At 40.5% G+C, this 22,502-nt stretch overlaps 1 protein-coding gene across 5 annotated transcripts in view; it reads left to right on the plus strand.

Annotated features, from left to right (window-relative positions):
- The window catches only part of MOB2 (MOB kinase activator 2), a 120,438-nt gene that overhangs the window by 88,747 nt on the left and 9,189 nt on the right, over window positions 1-22,502 (plus strand). For 3 of the 5 annotated variants that reach the window (XM_076344221.1, XM_076344217.1, XM_076344216.1), the window contains exons 2-3: window positions 20,623-20,783; window positions 22,002-22,095. In XM_076344221.1, coding sequence (XP_076200336.1) covers window positions 20,623-20,783; window positions 22,002-22,095 — 255 coding nt within the window. Of the gene's footprint in view, window positions 1-19,123; window positions 19,302-20,622; window positions 20,784-22,001; window positions 22,096-22,502 lie in introns of all 5 variants that reach the window. The other 2 variants (XM_076344220.1, XM_076344218.1) reach the window with 1 other exon arrangement.

Here is a 22,502-nt window from a genome sequence, read left to right on the forward strand (position 1 = left end):
AAACATTAGTTTAAGGAATTCAGGTTTCTTTTTCAGCTTTTTAACAAATTTAATGTCCTTTCTTTGCATTTTTGGGGGGTGGTGTGTCTATAATTCAATATGGTGTAACACAGCTGGTCATATCATAAAATCCTTTGGCCGGCAGCTTGCTATTCATGCTGTGAACCTTTTGAAGTTTTTGGTAGCTGTTCTATTGGCAGCACTCCCAGATGTAAATAGATGGGTGCCTCTGTAGGGAAGAACTGCCAAACCTTTTGTTCAGCATCTATGGCAGTTTATTTTAAAGTATAGGTAACTTCCTGGGACTTAACAGTGAAACATACATTTTTATGATTTGTTCAGTGCACGCTTTTGAAAAAGTATAACATAACCTCGTCCTTTCTCCTGCAACTGGAGTATGTGCAGAAATTGTGCATAATCTTATTTACTTTTTTCCCTGAGATTTATTTTCTACATATACTATAAAACTGTTGTGAAAGCAGGAAAAAGTTGTTGTCATACATGAAATATTTTGGGCTCAGGAATTAATAGCATAACTTTATTTTGTGAAGCTGTTACTAGATGGGAGTGATTACTATTTTGTAGTAGAGTTTTTTTTAAATGTCTTTTCATTCTGGGTTATCTCCTTTTGCAACCAGTTAGAGAGAAATGTGAAGTCACAAAAACTTTCTTTAGATGCCGGACTGGTTCTCTTACTTCTCTTCTTGAATATACTTCACATGCCTTACCTGACCTTATGTGTGTTGCTTCATCTTGCTTTTCAGTTTTTGTTCTGTAAAACATAAACTCATCTTGTTCTGCAAAGAGCCCAGATAGCATAAGAGCACAGGTACTAGCTAGGGGCCTAGGTAAATACTAAGTCCATTGAAGTTTCCTTATTGCAGAAATCGGGTATTAGTGCTTAAGAAAGCATAAGCCCAGTGATGGTGAAAGAAGGAACCACATGGGACCTCGTTTAGGCCAAAAATGGTGGCTTGTTGGTGGCAGCTGTGGTGGGATTTCTTAGAACATAGGCATCCACAGCTGAGCTTTGTCTGCTTTATTGTTGGTGGAGAAGAACAGGGAGCTTAAAGACGTGGTTGAATGCAGATGTGCAATGCCAGCCCGATACAGAGTGACCAGCTCACTCGTTAGCACTTATGTTGGAGTCATATGAAGTTAAATGAGATAAATCCCACATTAGTGTAATGGTTTACCGTCTATTTCAGAGTAAGTGTAGGACAAAGGGTATCAAATACCACTTTTAAGCCTGGCTGCCTGAAACGCTGCTGATTGAGCTTTCTGTAGATGAATCAGTACTAAACTTTGGATGAATCAATACTAAACTTTGGATGAAGTAATTTTTCTTCTGTTGATCAAGCCTACAAATGGCTTGGTGATGACATCAAAGGATATCTTGCTTGTGTGTAGCCTGGTATTATGAACAGCCTACTGCATTTTAGGCTTTTTTTCTCAGGCATAACTGGGAAGCATCATCATCACCGTTCCCTCCCAGCCCTCCACAGGCTGCCAAGGACTTGTAGAAATTCACAATGGACAAGGGATAGAGTGCCCGTCTTCTCTCTAAATTGCCCTCCATTTCTGTCTCTCTCCTGGTTGTGAATTATAAAGCTCAGTTGTTCCAGTATGATACTTAATCAGTGTGACTTTCCTCCACAGCAAATTGGTTGTACTTTATTTACATGAGTTGTGTGTACTTAAAAGTAACTCACTCTCTTGAAGCTTTTAACATGCAAGTTGTTTTCATTAGTTAGTAGGTCCAAGTCCTCCTAGCTGCTCGGTGCCAAATAGTGTCTTTGTCACACACTAGTAATAATAGCTGCCAAAGGAAAAATCAGTATGGGGAAGAAACAAGGAAGGAAGTGTAAGGAAGCAAAAAGGCTTCATGAGAAGAAGCAGCAGCCCTGAGAAGAGTTTAAAAGAGCATGGGGAAAGACAACTGAACCAGAAAGGGGGAAAACTGTAACAAAAGCAACAGATGTGCTCTCAGCCTTGCTAATGAATTTTTTATGAAAGCTACTGTTAGGATTATTACTCTTTTAAATTATTAGTGATTCAGCTATGAAGAACTCTGGAGATGCTTGTATCTTTCATCATATGGGTTAGTAAACTATGTTTAACACTTCAGGGAGGGGTCCAAGACTACACACTTGTAATGATTAAAAAAAAATTAAAATACTATGAGAAAAGTGTCATCTCCCCTTTAAATTAGTCATAGCATAGCTGAGATGAAGTTATGTGTATTCCTTAGCACAGTGTTTAATTAGGGCTTTCGTTTCACTTCACATGTTTTTGAAATATGTTAATCTCATTTTTCCCCTCTCCTGTAATGAATTGTGTAATTATTTAGCCCATGGTTAGGGAGGGAAAAAACAAAATGGATGCAGTTTTTCTGTTTTTTTGTTGTTTTGTTTTCTGTAAGTTGGTGGTTCTGGAGAGAGGTAGAAGGGGAAGTGATGAAAAAAGTGCAATGTAAAAACTTGGAATATTATTCTACTTTTTAACATCATTTAATTAATAGTTCAAGCTTCTTGTGAAGCAGCTGATTACTGTTAGCTTCCTTGCAGAGGTGTGCTTTTTACTGGCCTCAAGCAGCACAAGTGGAAGGAAGACTCAGGTACACGAGACATCTCCCCTCTTTGGTCCTAGCGGATGACTGAGCTGGCCATAAGCGTTCTTCAGAGCCGCGTGCTGATGACTTCAGGACACAGTGTTCACTCCCTGTGCCAGTGCTTAAATCCCGATTCAGACGCTCGAGTGCGGCTCAGAACTGCAGCGTGTTTGCTGTGCCATGGCACTTTGAGTCCTGCGCAGGCAATTTTCAGAGACTATTCCTCATGCAGCTTCGCAGTCGGTGCGTTTCTTTTTAAGACTTCAGTGAAACCGAGTCCCTCTGGGATAGTTGACTTATAATTGGTGATATGGTGTCAGGAAAGAGGAATGGTGTGGGCTACAGAGTTGTGATGTCATTGTGTAATGACTTCTGATAAAGTACAGTGTGGTTTATATGTACACATAGTCCAGGATGAGTGTGGGAATAGATAACCTAAAACTCCTCTTTCTCATAAGAGCCTCCCTTTTTAAGAGCAATGTGCAGGGATTGATTTGGATACCAACCAAAAAATAAAACAACCAACCCCACTCTTTTTGGGTAGGTGTGCCATTGGCATTACTAACAAAGTGGAATTTTTACAGGTACTTTTGAATTCAAGAGTAGTAATTTGTTTTCAGTGATAATAGTGCGATAATGATTGCTTCAGTCAGATAAAGTAGTAAGTTTGTGTTCGCATCCTGGATGGTGCTACATTTTTACATCCAGCAATTACAAATTTTTGAAAAATTAAATTCCTTATCTATTCCTCAATTCATAGCAAGATCAAGGTTAATTTTGACATTGGATTCTGTTTAAGTGATCATGCAAAGTCATCTTAAATGTGTTCATGAAACGGGACATAGGTGGGTTGAAGCAGAGTGTGTTTGATGTGGCTGCCTCTTCTCCACTGCCTTGATTCTCATTGCTGAAGATAGCTGTTGTCCGTGATGCTTGTGTGTATCGACAGGACTAAAGAAATATTTAAAAAATCAATCCTGTTTTATCCTAATTTAGGTAGAAACATTTTTCAATAATTTAGTCCGGTCTGCAGTATTAGAAAGTAATTAGGAAGAGCATTGTTTAACATTAGCTAATCTGATTAATGCAGAAATCTGGGGACAGGCAGAAGAGAAGGGAGGGAGGGCAGTGTACAGGGAAGGGGCTTGTAGGCAAAATGCTCTTCAGAACCATGTCAGCTATTCTTATGCTGTTCTTTTTCTTTCTCCCTCACAATTTTTCATTGTACCAAAATAGTTCAAAATGTCTGTGGTTCAGGGCAACTGACATCACTAATTGTCATGCTGTGTCCTGCTGAATATTTCTATAACAGGAACCGATTCCTTGTTCAATGACAGCCTTCCGGGACTCTCACCCAGCTACTCTGAAAGGACCAATGATGCTATGGGGCAGCAACATCTTGTGCTTTGGCAAGGTGTGACCAGGCAGGAGGGGCTTTGTGGTAGCTCTTCTGTGCGTATGAAAGCACAGATGTGCTTTTGGAGATTGTTCTTTGACACGAGTGTCCTGTCGTCAGGACAGAGCAGGTTGCAGTGGAGGTAGGCCTGAGTGGCATTTGCCAGCCTGATGGACTCATCCGGCTGGGATGTGCCTGCCGGAGGGGCGGTTCTCCCTGCTTGCGCAGGTGGGTGTGCTCCAGCATATGCAGGTAGCAAAGTGTCTTCTGGTGGTGGCTGCAAAACTTGTAGTGCTCTCCTTGATGTTCGGCCCCACTATGAGCTGACAGATACTTCTGTCAAAACTGTTTAACAACCTGGTCTCCTCCTGAAGCTCAGGACTTGATGCTGTGTCTCACTAGCAGTCCAGTGAGCCATGCACTCCTCCATTTCTTTGGGATAGTTGTCTGTTTGTTCACTTGTATTTGCCACAGGAGCGTTGACCCTGATGCATTTATGAAAGTTGGTGAACCACGTACAATATATTAATTTAATGAAGAAGTCTGTGTCTTTCTTCAGAGGTACTTACAACATTGAGCTGTATTTTGGTTGTGTTCTATGTCCTGCGAAGCGATAGCCAGAGGGAGAGGACTGCTAAAATTCTTCTGTGTGTTGAAATAACCCTGTAAGGTGGCTCCAGAGCTAGTATAGGAAGGACACCTGCCCCAAGGTTTAACAGCATTTAGGGGCAAAAGTATGCTTCTTTTTTCTGAAGATCCCTCGTGGACACTTTGAGAAGAATAGATTTGATTGTGAACTCAAACTTCTGAAATTATTCACCCTTTTCTTATCTTGTTTCCTTGGTATGCGCCTGTTTCATTATAGGATTTGCTCCAGATTTTAGTTGCTTGTTTCTGCCTGGAAGATGATTTCAGTTTATATACATGCAAAGTATGAGCGTGCAACATTCATCTTTCTGGGAGTTGACTACAATTCCTGGTTTGCCTCCTTGCTTCCTGTGTTGTAATAGCCTATTTTTCTGGTGCTGCTCTTTATGGAGAAAGTATCTATTTCACACTTAATTTTTACCTGCTGTTCTCTGGTATCTCAAACCACCTGTGCACCCCAAGGTCTTTACCAAGTAAGTTTGTAGGAGGAAAAAAAAATCCTCTGTAGAAGAGCTTTTCTCTTTCCATTCTTGATGATCTTTGCCGAAGAGATGTGGTGTTAGGAATGTGGTCTCCCACCGGTTGTTGCCCTGTCTCTAAGATGGCTAAGACAAAATGTATCCATTCCCCTATCATACATCTTTCTCTGTGACTGCACCAAAACTGAGTTTGATAAAGTTCTTTTGTTGAGGGGGATTTTCTAATCCTTTTTCTTAATCCCTGGTTCTGTGGGGCTCAACAGAATCTTAACTAAGACTTCAGCAAATTGCTGTTAGAGAAGATGAGATGTTGCTTTTCTTTTAAGAGCTGCCAGCACCTCGTCTCTGGAAAGAGAATGATACTGGATGTATGGATTAACCCTTTCTTCCAGCTTTCTGAAGAAAAAAAACACTTCTTGGAGTTAATGGACTCCATTAACACTGGAGCTAGGTTGTTTGAGCTTGTCAGAAAATGCTACTCTGTTAATTTTCCAAGTTCATTTCTGTCTGGTACTTAAATAAGTTTAGAAGTGCTTTTGCTCAGACAGCAGGAGCAGGCGATAGCAGATGCTCCCCAGGTGAAAGGAACATTGTGGATGTCTGTGTAATTCCTTTTATTTTTAAAAAAGGAAGAATCAGCAGTGAGCACGGCTGTCCTCAGAAAGGCAGGTAGTGACAGAATATTAAAACTCTTAGGACAGCTTAATACCTGAAAAAAATAATCCCAGCACACCATACAAAGTACATGGAGATAATGAAGAAAGAAGGCTTGGGCTTCTTCATGATGATCTATGAAAATTCACACACAGGAGAGGTGACATTAGGTGCCCTTGGTAGCTCCACTTACATTCCAGATGCTTACCCAGATCTGCTCTTCAGTCCAATGTGACCAGAAATCCCAGATTCAGAACACCAAAGCCTTACAGGGATAAGTGCTGACAATCAGCAGGATGCATTTAGCAAGACAGGGGAAAGGAAATTGTGATAAACTAGGTTTTGCTGATTCTTTATTATAGAGAGTCCTCAGTTTTGATGTGACTGCCTTATTTCTTCAGAACAAACCCGTGGAGGGAAACGATAAAGCTGGGGTCTTGAGACCAGCATCTGTGTGGGACAGAGGGGAAACTGTATTCCGTCTCAACTGAAATACTTATTTTTCTGTTGTTTTTCAGCATACAAAGCTTTTTTCATGTCTAGGTACAGCATTCAAATACATCAAAAAGTTTGGTTGTGTTTTTTTTTTAAATCCACACATCTTATTTAGTAGTCGAGCTAACTAATCTGTTAAGTGATTTCAGTTGTAAGCTTCCTGAGAAGGATTCCTATAGATTTTTGAAGTAGAGACTTAAATACTGAGAAGTAACTGGATCACCCAATGATGATAGTAAACTACTCTCTTGAGAGAGACTTCTTCTCTAGTTAGGGACCATCTTTCATTTCTTCACAGTGAAACTACTAGCGCAGCTACGCATGACTAGTTATGGTTACATTTCTGCAAAACCAGTATGAACTCTTGGTTGCTGCCAGGAATTGAAACAGGGCTTCTCAGGTGAGCAATGCAGGCTGTGTTTGAAGAGAGTTAGCTCGTCATAACCATCCCTTGTTTTGAGGTGTGATGTTGGGTTCCAAAAGGGTAGTGTAAAAGCATGAATTCACATTGTGTTTTGAGGAAGATTCTTAGTTGGTCTCTGCTTGTGTGAACTGATTAATTGCAAATCCACATGAACAGTTAAAGATATGGCTTGTCCATTTGCACGTGCAGCCAAGGGAATGAAACAAATTCAGCACACAACTGTACATCTAATTTTAGTGTTTATTTTTTGAAAATTACTAGTCTTCCTTAACCAATTTCTTGGCTGCGCTTTCAGCATTTAATTAAAAGAATGAATTTGTATTTCAGCAAGCCTTTGGAGGTAACGCTACAAGTTTGAGTATATGTTTTGGGGTTTTTCTGATTGCTAATGGATCAGTACGTGTCTGTAAAGGTGCTTCTACTTAAGCTTTTCGGTCTCCCTTGGTCTGTGCTGAAAAGTAATAAATTAGGGTTGGGAATCACTGCTGTCTCATGAGCTAATTAACAGTGGCTGATCTAACTGTACCAGTAATTAAACTATTATCCACCCTACTATTTTTTTCAATCAGTCATTCAAATGTTCTTTACTTTGACCCATGATTCCATAGAGTTTGTATTTTAAATAGATTTTTCTTTCTCTGTTGTACAGAAAGCAAAACTTCAGTGTGCTGTTTTCTAGGAAATACTGAAACAGCTGTGTGCTATTGATGACAAAACTGGACAAAGAGCATTGCATCATTCTGTCACAAAGTTTAAAAATTAACTACATGGTTAGATTAGTGAATGTTTTGTACATATCATTTGTTAATGAAAGTTACCTAATTAAGATAATGCTTTGATTCCTTTTACCTTCAACTGTCTCTTACCCTGTGAGGAGGCACAGTTTGTGCCTTCAAACTATGGATTTCAGGTTTTTTATTTAACAAGATAGCTCATACTAAGACTGAAAGGCACCGCTTCTCATCACAGGATCTGATCTAAGGCATGCCAGGAGAGGTGGGACTTCCCTGAACTAACATTGGTTTAAATTAAAGCCAAAATATTAAGAAAAGAAAAAGATCAATTTTTGGTCTTCAAAGCTGCCATTGAGAGAGAGCTGACCTTGGCCCATGGTATTTTCTAGTAAATAAATATCCTTCCTAATTAAAATGCTGTAGTTAATTTGAAGTGTAAGCGATGAGTTTGTGGAGCTTGATACAGTGGATGAAAACTTCAGGTGGGGCTGCTTCTTCACATTGGTATTTCTTTGCCCAACCTGTTCAATAACTAATGACTGGGTAGGTAATTGAATTCCTCACAGCTATGTGTCTCAATGCAACGAGATGCACATGTGTGTGCTAGTACAAATGCTTTAAAAGTGAGTTTACAGGTGCAGGCATGCAAAATTGCTTATGAATAGTGAAAACAACTTACAGTTTTTTCCCATGCTATATATCTAATTGAGTTTATATTGTTTACTGAAGCTCCTACAAAAAAGCTAAGAAGTTTGAAGTAGCTATGTTGTTACCTGTGTTTCTATGTACATTCTCAGTTCTGGTGTGCCCTAGCACTTTTCTGTCCTATTAAACCATACTTTTTAGATGTAAACCAGACTGTGTTTATGTGAAGGATTCAGCTGTTGAAGTCCTGCCCTACTGTGTGATTACATATAGATGACGTTTTCAAAGGTGGAACTCTAGTAGCAAGGCAGGTGATGAATTTGTTTTCACTCTCTTCCCAACAAAAATAACTAACTTATCCTTCCAAGGCAAGACACTTTTGGTGCCTAAATAGTTGTAATTTGCCCAGTCCTGCCAGAAGTAAAAAAGACAATCCTTACTGTTTCTCGCCTCTGGGGAGCTGAGGAGAGAGACAACAATTATGACTGAGCTCAGCTGCAAGCTGACATGTTGCACCATGTTGAAAAATATTTATCTATTGAGAGCACAGACTCTCGGAGTAAGTATTCTCATTAACTGTTTGGGGACTGTCATGCAGTCCATATTGCCTTCTTTCATGCTGCACAGTATAATTATAAAATATATTTTTAAACATTTTTGTAGACTTTTAAAAGTTGAGAATTGTAAAATTCAGATTACAAGTACATTAGACATTATATGTACCTGTCCTCCAAAATATAGTATGCGAGTAAGGTGGTGAGCTTGACCTGCATATCTAACATACTTCCTTTGTTGCAGGTTTTCTTTAGGCTACAGTAGTACTTAAAACTAGTTAGTATTGTTAGATGGTTTTTGTTGTACAAAGAGAGCTTGCAAGGCAAAAAGGCAGTGAGGAACCTAAAACACTTCTTACAAAGACAAACCTGTCTGCACCCTGGTAGTCTCTGAGCAGAGTAGACTGTCTGCATTTGTGTATCTTGGGCTGTATAGCAAGAAGTCTGACTGCTGAAGCCAGGTTGCCATGGTGAAATAATTCCCAGCAATTAAAGCACAGTTCTATCCTGAAAAGCAACTCTATGCAAGCTATGTTGTGAAATCCGACATTTACGAGGCCATGAGGTTTCCAAATCAAATTTGCTCAGTTTAGAAATAAAGATAGCTTTGCAATCTGCCAGCTCTACAAACTTCATAAGGGTTGGAAGATAACAGACTGTCTTCAGCGGTTTATGTGCTCTGGTAGTGAACTCCCTCCCTGCAGAGGTGCACCAAAATGTACTGCATGTGCTCTTCTAGAAAGATAACAAGGCTGCATCAGAATAACCAGGAGGAGCAGTTGCTGCCAGAACTTGAATTTAATCATGATGCAGAAGTCAAAATAACTCTATTTTGTGTTCCAATAGAAGATTACAGGATAATAAATAAACAAACCAACCACTGCTTAAGTTAATAGATATGTCTGAAAACACACAGGGAATAGATAGATCAATCAAGAAGTTTCTGTTTTTGCTACAGTACATTTACATTTTCTTTCAATCTGCAGAGTCTAAAAACCTTGAAAGAGAGATACGAACTTTTTTGCCAATTATGTTCTTTTTAGTTTTTACTTGTTCTTTGCAAGCAGTTTTTCTGGCCTCCAAAATTTCAAATTGTGTTGAAAAAAACACTGTTCTGAGTATTGTAATAATAAAGCTGACAGGCCTATATTTGCCTTCCCCGGTGTGAAAAAGGTGTTAAAAGCCACCCCAAAACTTACTTGCTTTCAAATCTTGGTGCAGATCACTTGTTCTCATGGTTCTGTAGTGTGGGAGATCTCCCCACTGCAGCATGCAGCATCTGTAACAGCACCAGGCTTGGTATCTCTGCCATTGTCTGCTCTCAGTTAAGAGCCACTTTTCTCCTTTGCCTGTGTGTTTTAATTAAAGAAATTTACGGTATACTATAGATCTCTGCCTTGGACTGAAATGTTTTCCAGTATAGAGAAAAAACTATTTATCTCTGCTGATTTTAAAAGGTCCTTAGAGAGCCAATTCAGATATAAACATTTACATATGCAGATATCCATGGCTAGGTGAAATGAATCCTGTCATACTGTCTAGCTGCAGTATGGGAGTATATTTAGCAATGGAGGATGATGAGGAAGCATTTGTGTTGCTAGAATGCAAATGACATTTTTCCTCTAAGGGAGGCAAGGATACAGGAGCATCCTTATCTTGGTGTTGTGTATGGGCCTGATGGGTTTGGAGTGAGTGCACCTGGGGACTAAAATGAGCTGCATGTTAATAAGACAAACCCCAGAACACAGAACTCCAGTCTGTATTTTCAGCTGATGAACTCATGAATGGCTGGACAGAGATGCCCTGGAGAGTTAGCACGGCATGGCCTCTCCTGTCCCTTTGTGCCCTGCACCAGGGTCTGCTCTGAGAATGCCGCTCTAGGGGAGGAGGAGTTGCAAGCAGGGGAGAATATACTATGAGACACCTTCTCAAGCTGGGATTTGCCCTCTTTCTTGCTCAGTTTTTGGCTTCCTCAGACAGCCAGAATTCGCCTACAATTGGAGACTTAAAAACAAAAACAAACCCAAGAACCACCACTGCATGTCTGTCACAGGCTCAGGACTTGGGCACCTATGATGCAGTGTTCTGCTGTATGGTTTGTTCTAAGCATTGGATAAATTAATTGTTGCAACACTGTTAATCTATGACCTACTGAATCTCTCTTACCACAGACCTAATTTGGCTCCACGTAGAGCTCTTGAAAATAAACATTAGGAAAGATTTGTGTCCTTTTTCTTTCCTAATCCCCAAATTACCAAAAATCTGGACTGTGGTAAATCGCTTAGGAAAAGAATCTTGCTGAGGCTTCATGGTGGCACCTCCTGGTTTGGATATGAGGGCTTTTTGGCACGAAGGTAAAAGCGAAGATTTCAAAATGAAGAACAACAGGGTATTTGCTTGGGTAAAGTAATTTTCTGTGTTTCTACTAGTGAATGTTTCCTTTTAAATTGCATCACTGGCTCCTAGAAATAAATAATCTATTTGTCTCCCATCTGGCATCACTTCCCTTCTGTTCCTAGGGCTCTGTCCCACTCAGCCCCTCCCACGTGTGTTGACTGGAGGGGATCCTGGACCAGTGCAAGGATTATACAGTCAGAAGATGCTCCCCAAAGGCAACCAGAGAGGCTGGATACCTCCTCTGGGTCTGGGGGAGGAGTTCTGGGAGGTGTGCCCAGAGAAGAAAGGAAACTCTAGTCCAGCGTGTTTTACCACAAGAATGCACTCTGCACATTTTTGTAGTATTAACTGAGCTGTTCGCATGCCTGGCCTTGCCTCTGTAGCCATTCTTCCCAGAGCTGCATTGAAGAGATGATGGGGGATCCTGAGCAGAGGAGAAGGAGCAGCAGTGGTATCTGGCCACCAGCAAATACCTGGGAGTTTCAGCATTGTACTCTGAAAAGCAGTTAATATGCAGGTGACACGCCACTATGGGCAAACAGTATGGCAAACACTGAGCTAGCGCTGGGAGGTGACATGCAAGGGAAGAGAGAAGGAGAGAGAGAAGTAGAATCATAGAATAATTTAGGTTGGAAAAGACCCTTAAGATCATCAAGTCCAGCCGTAAACCTAACACTGCCAAGTCCACCACCAAACCATGTCCGTAAGCACCATGTCTACACATCTTTTAAATACCTCCAGGGATGCTGACTCAACCACTTCCCTGGGCAGCCTGTTCCAATGCTTGATAACCCTTTCGGTGAAGAAATTTTTCCTAACATCCAATCTAAACCTCCCCTGGCACAACTTGAGGCCATTTCCTCTTGTCCTATCACTAGTTACTTGGGAGAAGAGACCGACACCCACCTTGCTACAACCTCCTTTCAGGTAGTTGTAGAGAGCGATAAGGTCTCCTCTGAGCCTCCTTTTCTCCAGGCTAAACAACCCCCCTTCCCTCAGCCGTTCCTCATAAGACTTGTGGTCTAGACCCTTCACCAGTAGGTGGGTGGGGAGTCCTACAAAAGGGAACGGAAAGGCCTGATGTACCAGAAACAGAGATATAGTGTGTGCAGGTGCCCCATGTTGTCCTTGCTTTGCCAGCAGCACCAGCTGGAACTCAGTTTGGCCCTATGGAATGTTTTGGGCTTTCTGTTGAGAAGCAGCATTATGAAACAATGTTATGGCACTTGTCATCCTTTACATGCCTGCCATGCCTTGGCACCGACTGTTTACAGCAGAGCATCCAGAGGCCAAGCAAAGATTCCCTTTTAAGGCAAAGAGCCACTATGAGAATCCAGAAGAAAAAGTTTCCCTGGCATGTAGGGTACATTCTTCTTTCCTCCTCCTCTTAAGTAAACTATTAGTAACTTTTAAAAACAGAACAAAAATGAAGAAGCAGGGCCAGACATTTTATTCTGCACAGCCCCCCTAGACCTGCGCAGCAGCCGAGCCCTGGAGCTAACCCAGGGCAGGAGAGGGGAAGAATGAAACTGAGGTCAGAGGGGTCTGTCAGAGACCTGGGGCAAGAGGAAATCAGAATGGAGACTGTCTTAAAAAGCTTAGTCTCCTTCCCTAAGCCCTGGAGAAACAGTCTGACTGCAGCAATCCGAGAACAATTTTACTGTATGCTGCACCAGGATTTGCTCTTGCTTTCCAATACCTTACACAACTTCCCTGATGTTCTCTCTTCTTTCCCAATCCTGAACATGTATATGTACATCCAGGATTTGTGTTCTGGGTGTGCTGTCACACGGCATTTTCAGCTGAAGACTTAGCAGTGATCTGGGTTAAAACAGGACGTGGGATTGCAGAAAAATCTCCACAGAGATACTAATCTTGTATGGTTTTAAAGAAAGAGAGAAATACAAATATAGTCTCTCGCTTTTTCTCAAAGGAAGGGTAACTCTTCTGGTGTTCAAATGAAACTTGTTATTCCCCTTTTCTTGCCTGCTATACAAATAAAGACACTGAATTACCAAGAAGTGATTTCTAAGCTGCCTAGCGCCTCTAAGCTTCCAGTCCTTGTACTTAACTGAGGAGAAAAAAACTGTGGGCTTCTGGGGTAGGAAACTGGACAGCCTTCAAGAGTTTGTTCCTGTCCTGTAAAAACTGGCGTAACCTGCTGCTTCATTGTTCTTCGTGAGAGTTTGTCACCAGGATTCATAAATTTTAGCTCATAAAACTGTTTCCTTCCTGCTATGAATGGGTTCAGGATTCCCATACTTAGGCAGAACATTTCTAACCAGAAATTAACTGATAACTTCTTTCCAGTAAAGCATCACAGAAAAAACTGGAAAGGTAACAAGTACATCTGTGAGCAGCTAATCTGTTTTTCCTTACAAAGCTGTAGCCTTCTATGGATGGCTTTGGGTTTTTCCCCTCTGCAAAGGGAGTACATTAGAAGGAGAGAGCTTGCATATTAAATTTTTTTACCTTAATGTATTTTATTCCCTCTTCTGTTCCACTCACATCCTATTTGATTCCTTACCCAAAGAAGGGGAGAGAAGCTAAAACGAAAAGATCTAGTACACCTTTAATTTTGAATTATAAACCCTTATTCACTGGAAAATATAAAAACATGAAAGTGTTCATAAAGATTGGCCTAAAAGACACTGTTAAAATGTTGGCTTACTGCCCCTCTAATTCTGTGTTGGCTTGTTTTAAGAAGCTAAACCCCATCCTCAGATTACCAAGAAAGTAGGTTTTGGCAGGAGTACATCACTCTGTAATACTTCAGCAGTGGAGGATATTTTAAAACATGACACTTGAAAAAGAAAGGAAAAACTTACAGGATGAAAATCAAAGGCCAAGATAGTTTCATATATCCAGTAGTTCGGTAGTGTAGAGGTACACCTGGGTGAGGTGGGATATGGCATTGCTGTTGGAGACTGTAAGTTTTCCACATAAATGTTTTAGTTGGGAATGTACCATTTCAACCCCAAAATTTTCCAGATTGTGAACTATACAAATTATAAAGCGCAAGCTAGGTTACTTGAAAATAACTCCCAAAACCTTAAGTGACTTTTAAAATATAATTTGATAACGTTTCTCTGGGCATCTTATTTTTTGATCTTCCTTAAAATAGATTTTTCTTTTTGTGCCACTTTTGCATGCATTGCTATGAACTGTGGGGCTTTTACTCTCCTCTCACCAACACTGACTGAACACATCACAGCTGGATTGTCACAGTGGAGACATGCTCTCTTCTAAATTTGCTGGGGATTGCTAGGATTACACCAGTTAACCTTGGGTAAGAAATACGGTCAGTTACTAAAAAAATAAATATTATTAATCACAAAATAAGCATCTGGTGATTTTCATCCCCACAGACTTGAGATGGCTTGTGATTTTGAGGTTTGCAAACAGGGAGACACATTTGCCATGTAAGGCCTGTTGGACCTGCTCTGTCAATTTTCAAATGGAAATCAGCGTGTTTGAGACTTGGCTGGAACCTGAAACTGGTGCATGATCCGGAGGGCACAAAGTGATTGGAGTTTTGCCTGCAGCTCTGCTCTTCACTACTATAGGTTTTTTTAATAAACTTTTTAACTTTCTAAAGTTACTCTTCTATCTGGTAGTAAAAAGAGGAAAGCCACCAATTACTTGTATTTAAAAAAGAAAAAATAAACAGTCACTCACCCCAAGGGTAGTTAGTTGGGTGTGAAGGGTAGGAGATGGTGATTGAAGCATCATTGTTTGTCCTTGAAGAGATTTCAGTTTCAGATGCAGTGTAAGAAACTACACAGCTTGCTAGAGACAGCAAGAAATTATTATAGCTGTGCTGGTTCCCTCTGGAAAAAAGGAATCCTGAATTGGTAGAGATAATCTTAAATTGCATGATCAGTTTAGGGAAGTTTGGCATTTAATAAATCACTAGTATTCCCTCTGTGTGATAAACCTTGAAATAAATCAGATTCTCATGACCAAAACCATGGATGCCTGGTACAATTCCAAAGTGATGTGAACTACATCAGGTTATGAAGCATGTCCACATAGTGGACATTGTGTCTTTGATACTTCTTCAGCTAAGTCAGATTGCTTCACATGTGCTTCTTTCCAAACAAACCGTATCAGTTTAAACTGAAGCACATCTTTAGTATTTGTACCATGAATAAACTTTGAACCTTACAGCCAGTTTCTGCTATGAAATGGGAATAATACTTTCCTTGTATGGTTTTAAAACTAAATTAATACCTGGATGGTGCTTTGAAGATGCTCCAAAGTGTGGGGTTTTTTAAACCAAGAAACTACAGGGCATCTGATCAAGAAGGAGATGAGAGAGAGAGATTAGAGGAGTATCTTTATTAACTGAGATGGGATAAGAAAACAAGCTGGGAAATTGGCAGTTTTACTTGATCTTAACAAAGCAGTTAGACCAGAGGAAAAAAATCATCACAGCCCAGTGGGCCTGTCACTTGGTGGAGTGTCTTCTACATCTCTTTCTCCAGTGAAATCCAGGCAAACTTCCAGCTGCTGTGTTTTCTCAGCTGAACACAAGGCTGAATATGAAAGCCCTGCTAGAAGCATTTGTGAATGTACTGTCTTTGGTGGGAGCCAGTTTGCTGAACCACCTTCTTAGACTTTAGACGAGTGACCTCTCTTCTGCCATCTCCCATCACTTTTCCCTCTCTGAAACTTATTCGTGAGTGTGACTTGGCCTGTGGCATCATATTCAACTGAGTGCTTAAAACCAAACAAACACAAACCTATCCTGGGAGTTATCTGAAGAATTAGTTTGTACTTTGGTTTGCCTGTCAATAAAAACTGCTGAGTGCTGTCTCCTTGGATTCCCTAAAGATGTTTCTTTCCCTCATTAGTAGTTAAGCACTGATAGACAGGTTTTGGTCTAACCTCTTGACAGACCTTCACCAAACTGCTGCATAACAGCTATTCCTCCAGCTGCTTTGAAGAGACAGTTGGTCTGACACGGACGTGTTAAGACACATTTAGCAGAATTCTCTTATTTTTTTAGAAAGACACAGGTAACATGAATCAGGACTTTGGTTTGCTTTAGGGTGCCTATAGCAGTGTTTTGAAAGGTACTGCCCTTTTTGTGGTCTTATATGACATTTAGTTACGTTTTCCAGTAAGTAATCACCTACAGGTCATGGATTTTGGTGTTTCCTGAATAGAGCAGTAAAACTATACTGTTCTTCTCACTTTTCCTTTCACTGAAAGCAGGCTGAACGAGCTGTTGCTGATTGTGCTTCTTTATGCTCACTGTATTGTCTTTACTTACAAGGCTGTTCTGGGACATCTCAGAAATGGCTACACACAATTTTTCGTATTTGTGTACTTTAAACATAAAATGAAAAATTGAGGAAGGCATGTTGAATGTGAACAGCTCACAACAAAGGTAGTAACGGATGCTTCGCTTTGCACATTTGGAGTTGGTTCCAGGTAGATGGTGTTTTCTTATAAGTCTGAAACAAGTGAACTTGGAGGTAGGGGAGAGCAGAAGGAGGGAAGCTAACTTCTAAACTTTACACTGTTTGGTAATTCTGGTAATTGTGAATGTATGAGCTTTGGTTTATCTAGAATATGGAACTATTATTTGTTGATTCTTAATCATACGTAATCATGTTTCTAAAACTGTTTTCTCCATACTGCTGTATGCTCCAGCTTTGTAAGTCTGTAAAGAAAATGCTTTAGTATTGACTCGTATTGCAGTTTCCAAACTAAACCCACAGTTTTATAGCCTAGACTGAGCATGACTCAATTAATATGAGTAAGTCTGACTTTATAACCTAAGTTCTGCCTAATTGAGGTAAGATGTGTGGTCCACTTCAAAACTTGATGTTTTTAAGGCTGGAGGTTTTTTAGTTTGTACTTCCAATATTTGGGCTATGTAGTATCCCAACTGCACTGCATGCAGGTCATGAAAATCTGCTGGTAGAAACAATTTCTGTGGTCTTCCTTTAGCTCTCAGCAGCTGCAAAAGGTTAAAAAGAAGTTTGTACTGCCATGGTGATTTGACATTCAGGTTTCAGTGGTGTGAATAAACCCTTTGATATCAGTGATTATGGACATTTTGCAGGTTCAGTGATGATACCCATGAGTCAGGTTCTTTTTTAAACCGAGCCAAAGCTTTGGAAAGGGGCAGAGCATGGGGTCCTTCAGGAAGCTTCTGTTTGAAGTGCTCCAGTTCCAGCACAAGGCAGTTGTGGAAAGACTTACTCAATCTGTTGAAAAGATGCAAAGTGGCTGCATGTACTAATCTAACAGAGAACTGTCATTTGTGTGGAAATGAGGGGGTTTGGGTTTTGTAAAAGGACTATGTATAGTCGTTTGCATTAGCAAACTTGTGAAGTATATTTAGTGTTGAATTTTTTTTTCTTTTCTTGAAATGGGGAGAAGATGCTGAAGTGAGAATGAGGTATACACTATCCATATCTATTCAGTGGAAGGCTTGCCTCAGCCTCTCATGTCTGGCTTCCTTCTGTGGTTTCCCTCCACAGCCTGGCTCTATGACAGACTGTCTTTGACCTCTTCGTCTCTCTCTCTCTCTCTCCTCTTCCTCCTCAGAAGACTGCTCTTAGCTGACGTGGCACAGCCCTAACCTGGGGCCCTTGGTTTAAGTATCCTGAAGTAAAGCAAAGACACAAACTCTGTTCTATCCAAACTACTTCTCACTGATAACTTTTGTCCCCAAGTGTGGTTAATGCGGTTTGTCAAACCAGTCTCTGAAGTTGAAGGTATTTTCTGCATGATTGTTACTGGAACTATAATTTTCTTCAAAAATCAACTTATCCATGCCTGAATGCTGCCCCCCCAAACCAAACCCAAAAAACACTAAACCCAACCAGCTGAAAAAAACCCTAAAGAGTATATTCTGAATAGACCTTAATGTTGTCTGTCAGAGGCCCAGCAGGTATGAAGGTGCTGTATGGAGTGTGCTAGGCTTGGTTTCAGCAGCGTCGGAGTAAGGCAGCCTGTGCTGGGAATTAAGCAAATCAGTGGCCTGGAGTATTTTTTTACTAGCTCAGGGCCAAGTACATAGTTTCAACTGTATTTATGCTGTTGACTGTCACGGTAAGGTAGTTTCAAGTCTTAACATGGTATTCCTGCAAAAGTAAGAGGTCAAACTATGTTGCTTCATCTGCTATAAAGTCAGGTTACAGACTGTCGAACGAGACTCTTGTTTTATGCTATTACATTTTCCTTGAATATTATCTCAAGTTCTGTGAAAATCTGAAGTCTTAGGCCCAAGCATAAATTAAGTATATCTCTCATAGCTTCTTTAAATCCCTTTAAGGCCCTCCTGTAGTTCTTGCTTTCATGGACTTTTCTTTCTAATCTGTGGCTTATTTTTACATGGTGAGGTTCAAACAAGATCTAGCAAATGTAAGGGTTTGAAGACAAGAATAGTTAGCTGACAGCCAGGAGCTGTTGGTCTAACTGAGCAACCCCTGTGTATTAAGAGCCTTGTGCTGAGGAACATCTGACTTTGCATGTCCTAAAACAGCCCTTGCGGAGCAACTGTGAGAATTAGTCCAGGTTACTTCATTAAATAAACGTAAGGGACAAATCTTGCAGGCTTCATTTGAATTGGACTGCTGTGGAAAAAGGAGATGGCAGGAAACGTGCAATAGCAGCTATGTGGTAAATTAATTTTCACAGATACTGGTTTAAGTTTATTCTCATACTGTATTTGTATTCTTTGAAAAGATGTTCTATGTCACAGGCATCCTCTCTCTAACCACAAAATCTACCTTTCTCATTAACATATGGAAATAAAGTGTGACCATCTTTTTCCTACCAGAGGCCTCCTACAGTGCTTTCTGCACATCTGTGGTTTGTAAATATATTGTGACGGTGTAAGTGTATATTGTGCTGCTGTCACTAAGTTTTCCTTGATTTTTCCGTGATGATGGCCTTCCTGAAGTCTTAAAGTCCCTCTAATCTTAATTCACTGGTTAGAGAGAAGTATGACAAGACTCAATGCAAGTTCAAGACAGTAAACAGTGGCAGTGCTGGTGACCAAGTTCTAGTAAGTTATGGCGTTCTTTTCTTGTGGAAGGCAAATCTCCGTCTCTCCCTACTGCAGTGCTGATGATGTGGATGATGAGTCATTCTGAAGACGGGTTTAATGAACTAACAGATCAGTAAAAAGCCCATAAAGAGAGAAATCTGAACAATCATACTTTCTTTGGTGAAAGCACTGACGCTTCAAACATCATTCCAGGAAAGATGTGCATCCCATCCTCACAGCAAAAATCAAGCCTGTATGTATCTCAGATGGGGCACAGTTGGCAGATTATTTAAAGTGTGTTAAGAGCCAGAACACGAGGTCAGTTTCCTTTGGATGAGATCTAGATGAGTTTCAACAGCAAGCTTAATGCAGTCATCTGCAAAGGTGGGCTTGTCTTGGTTTTACAGATCCTTAAAAACCTCTTTTACCAAGAAAACCTGACATTAAAAAATCCTGGCATCTCCTCCTTGTATTCATGTGATAGTGCACAATAAGTATTGCCTTACTGCACTTGTCCCTCACCATTAAATATATCTTCTGTCTCTGGTTAGGTGGATTTTTTTTAACTGTAGAAACACATGGATATGCATCTGTTTGACTACATAGCCTAAAAGACCGACGTGCTGACCCGCCATCCTTCCTCAGAAGTCCTTACTGAACCCACGGCCCAGGAATATGGGTTGGGTTGAGAGTCTAGTTTGAGGATGTTAAAAATGTAAGGGGAGGAAAACTCTAGTGATTACAACAAACACTTTAGAAATTGGAGATGAAAAGTCACAATATGCCATGGAGATAAATGCATTTTATGGAATGTGGTTTGTCTGCTTTTATAAATCCAAATGGAATGTTATTTCATAATGCATCTGATTTTAAAGGATTTTCAGAAAAAACTGAACTCTGATCTTTCTGTCTCAAGTATCCTGGGAGTTGAGAAGGCAGGTGTTCTTGTACTTATCAGTGCTTCTAGCTGGAGTCACAGATGCTGACTTCCAGAAGGCTTCTGGTATCTCTGAGAACGTTGGGCTGAAGTAGCGAGGAATGCTGTAGCTCTGAATAAGCAGTACCGCACATTGTGTGGAAAGAGCATTTTTCCAACTGAGAGCTATCTTCTTGCAGCAGTCTGCTTTTACTGTCCCTCAGATGCCTGTTTTGCAGGTGCCAGTTAACTGTATGATGTAGCAGATTGTTAGTATACTGGCATTAGAGTAGCTCCTTCAGGCAGAGTGCCATTCTGCTGTCACGTTCGCAGGCATAAAGAGAGACTGTCACTCTCCCAATAATTTGCAATCTAAACTGACAAGAGGGCAATGGAGATGGAGCAGCTCAGTCTCAAGTTTCTTAACGCCATTCAAAACTTCCAGTGTTACTTGAAAAAAGTGACTGAGTTCAAATACACTTTTTAAGAAACTATCTTTTGCTTTAATAAAACAAAAATCAAGCTAAGGGGAGGGAAGGCAGGAAGAGCAATGTAAACACAAATACAGGAGTTTGGATAAACCAGCTTCTTTAGGATTTCTGTAGCTGTTCATCAACAGTAAAGGTAACCTTTCTTTTCTCTTTTTAATCTCTTGCAGGAAGTCCAAGGGAAAGCCAAATGGTAAAAAGCCAGCACCGGAAGAGAAGAAACTTTACCTAGAGCCAGAATACACAAAATCCAGAATTACTGACTTCGAATTTAAGGAGCTAGTGATGTTACCACGAGAAATAGACCTCAACGAGTGGCTAGCCAGCAACAGTGAGTATTGTGATCGTACAGCTCTGAGCTCGCTGTCCACACGCAAGAAGGCATTCGTTCACTCTGTTTCTTTTTACTGTTTTCAGTGCTTAGAAAAACACTCAATGACTATTTATGCTTACTGCATAATGCATGTCATTATACCTTGAATAGTAATTAAGCTGTCTTATGTACAAACCAACTGTGCTCAGCAGCATGGAAGCCTTGATGAGTTTCCTCCTTCCAACTCCCTCACTGTGGCACTGAGGGCATTAAAGATTTTGATGCTCTTTTGAGGACCATCAGATTCCCTTTGACCATTTGCTAAACTGGCTGGTTCAGCACATTTCTGACTCAAGCTATTGGTCTTCCAGAAGCATTGTAAAAATGGTAGTTTATTTGTATGTAAAGCAAGTTATGCTTAAAGCCAGAAGTTTTTAAGTCTTTTGATTGGATTTCTTCTCCCCACTCCTTCCCAGCTTTGGTGGAATTACTGTGAATTTGAGCTGTAGTCAAGCCAGAACTCAGAGACATGACTGACTGCTGTGACTGAACGCTGTATCTGTGCATCTCAGTTCTGATTTATGATACTTTCCTGTGCTTCTGCTTCATCTGCCAGTCCTAACCTGCAGCTATGACCCAGTCTTGTTTACATTTTTAACAGAATGTGGTAGTAGCAAGAAACTACTTTAAACTGCACACTAGGAAAGTTTATAGAGACTTGTTAAGAAATAGTGAGGTGCCCCCTGAGGAGTATTAAGATGTTAAATTATCTCAGGAGATTTTTAAAAAGTAGAAGTGTACTAGTTTTCATGCTGTTTTTTTAAAAAGGAGATATGTCATGAGAAGTACTAATGCTGTTTTCTAGCCACTGTATGTTTTGTGCCTGAATTCAAAAGAAGGTAGCAAATTGTTTGCCTTCAGCTTGTAGTAGAGTATTCTACTGTAAAGGCGAGGCTGATGACGGAGATACTTTCCAGTCTTGCTGCTTAGTGAGTAATAAGAGCTGATGCATCATGGTGCTTTCATCTTAAATCAAAACAAGAGCTTTCATTCTATGTACCTCTTTGTTTTGCAGTTCATCATTAGACTCATTTAGCTAAATCATGTTCAAATTTGTATGCAAGCTCAAGACTCTGAGGTCACTTCACTTGCTGTATTTAAATAATTGTCTGGAGGATAACCAGTGTTTGAAAGTATTTTACTTCTGAATTTCTTTCCTTTGTGTTTATTTTTCAGCAACAACTTTCTTTCATCACATCAACTTACAGTATAGTACAATCTCAGAATTCTGTACAGGAGAGTCATGTCAGACCATGGCAGTGTGCAATACGTAAGTCGATATTTACAATTACAGGGTTTCCATGAAGAAGAGTTGCTTGGGGGAGGATATTGGTGTTAGATGGCATTGGGCAAGTGTTTTACAGCAGATCTCTACTTAGTGAGAGTGTGGCAGCTGTACATCCTCTTCTCTCCCCTCAGCAGTGAGGGGTGGTGGAAATCTGTCTTTGTGGAGGACTAGAAGGATGAGAATCTTTGACTGCTCTGAGCTGGTTTTATAAGGTCAGATCAGAGAGGCAAATTATCATGTGTGTAGCTTGGGGGGAGAGGGGAAGAAGAGCAAGGCAAAACTGTCCTTACTGGTAACAGTGCTGGGATTCCATAGAAGGCCAGGGAGGATAAACGAATTGCGAAAACCTCAGAGGGTGCTTTTGATAGCTGGAATGCTGACAGAGCACC

The sequence above is a fragment of the Aptenodytes patagonicus genome, chromosome 7 (assembly GCF_965638725.1).
Source record: "Aptenodytes patagonicus chromosome 7, bAptPat1.pri.cur, whole genome shotgun sequence".
Classification (NCBI taxonomy): Eukaryota; Metazoa; Chordata; class Aves; order Sphenisciformes; family Spheniscidae; genus Aptenodytes; species Aptenodytes patagonicus.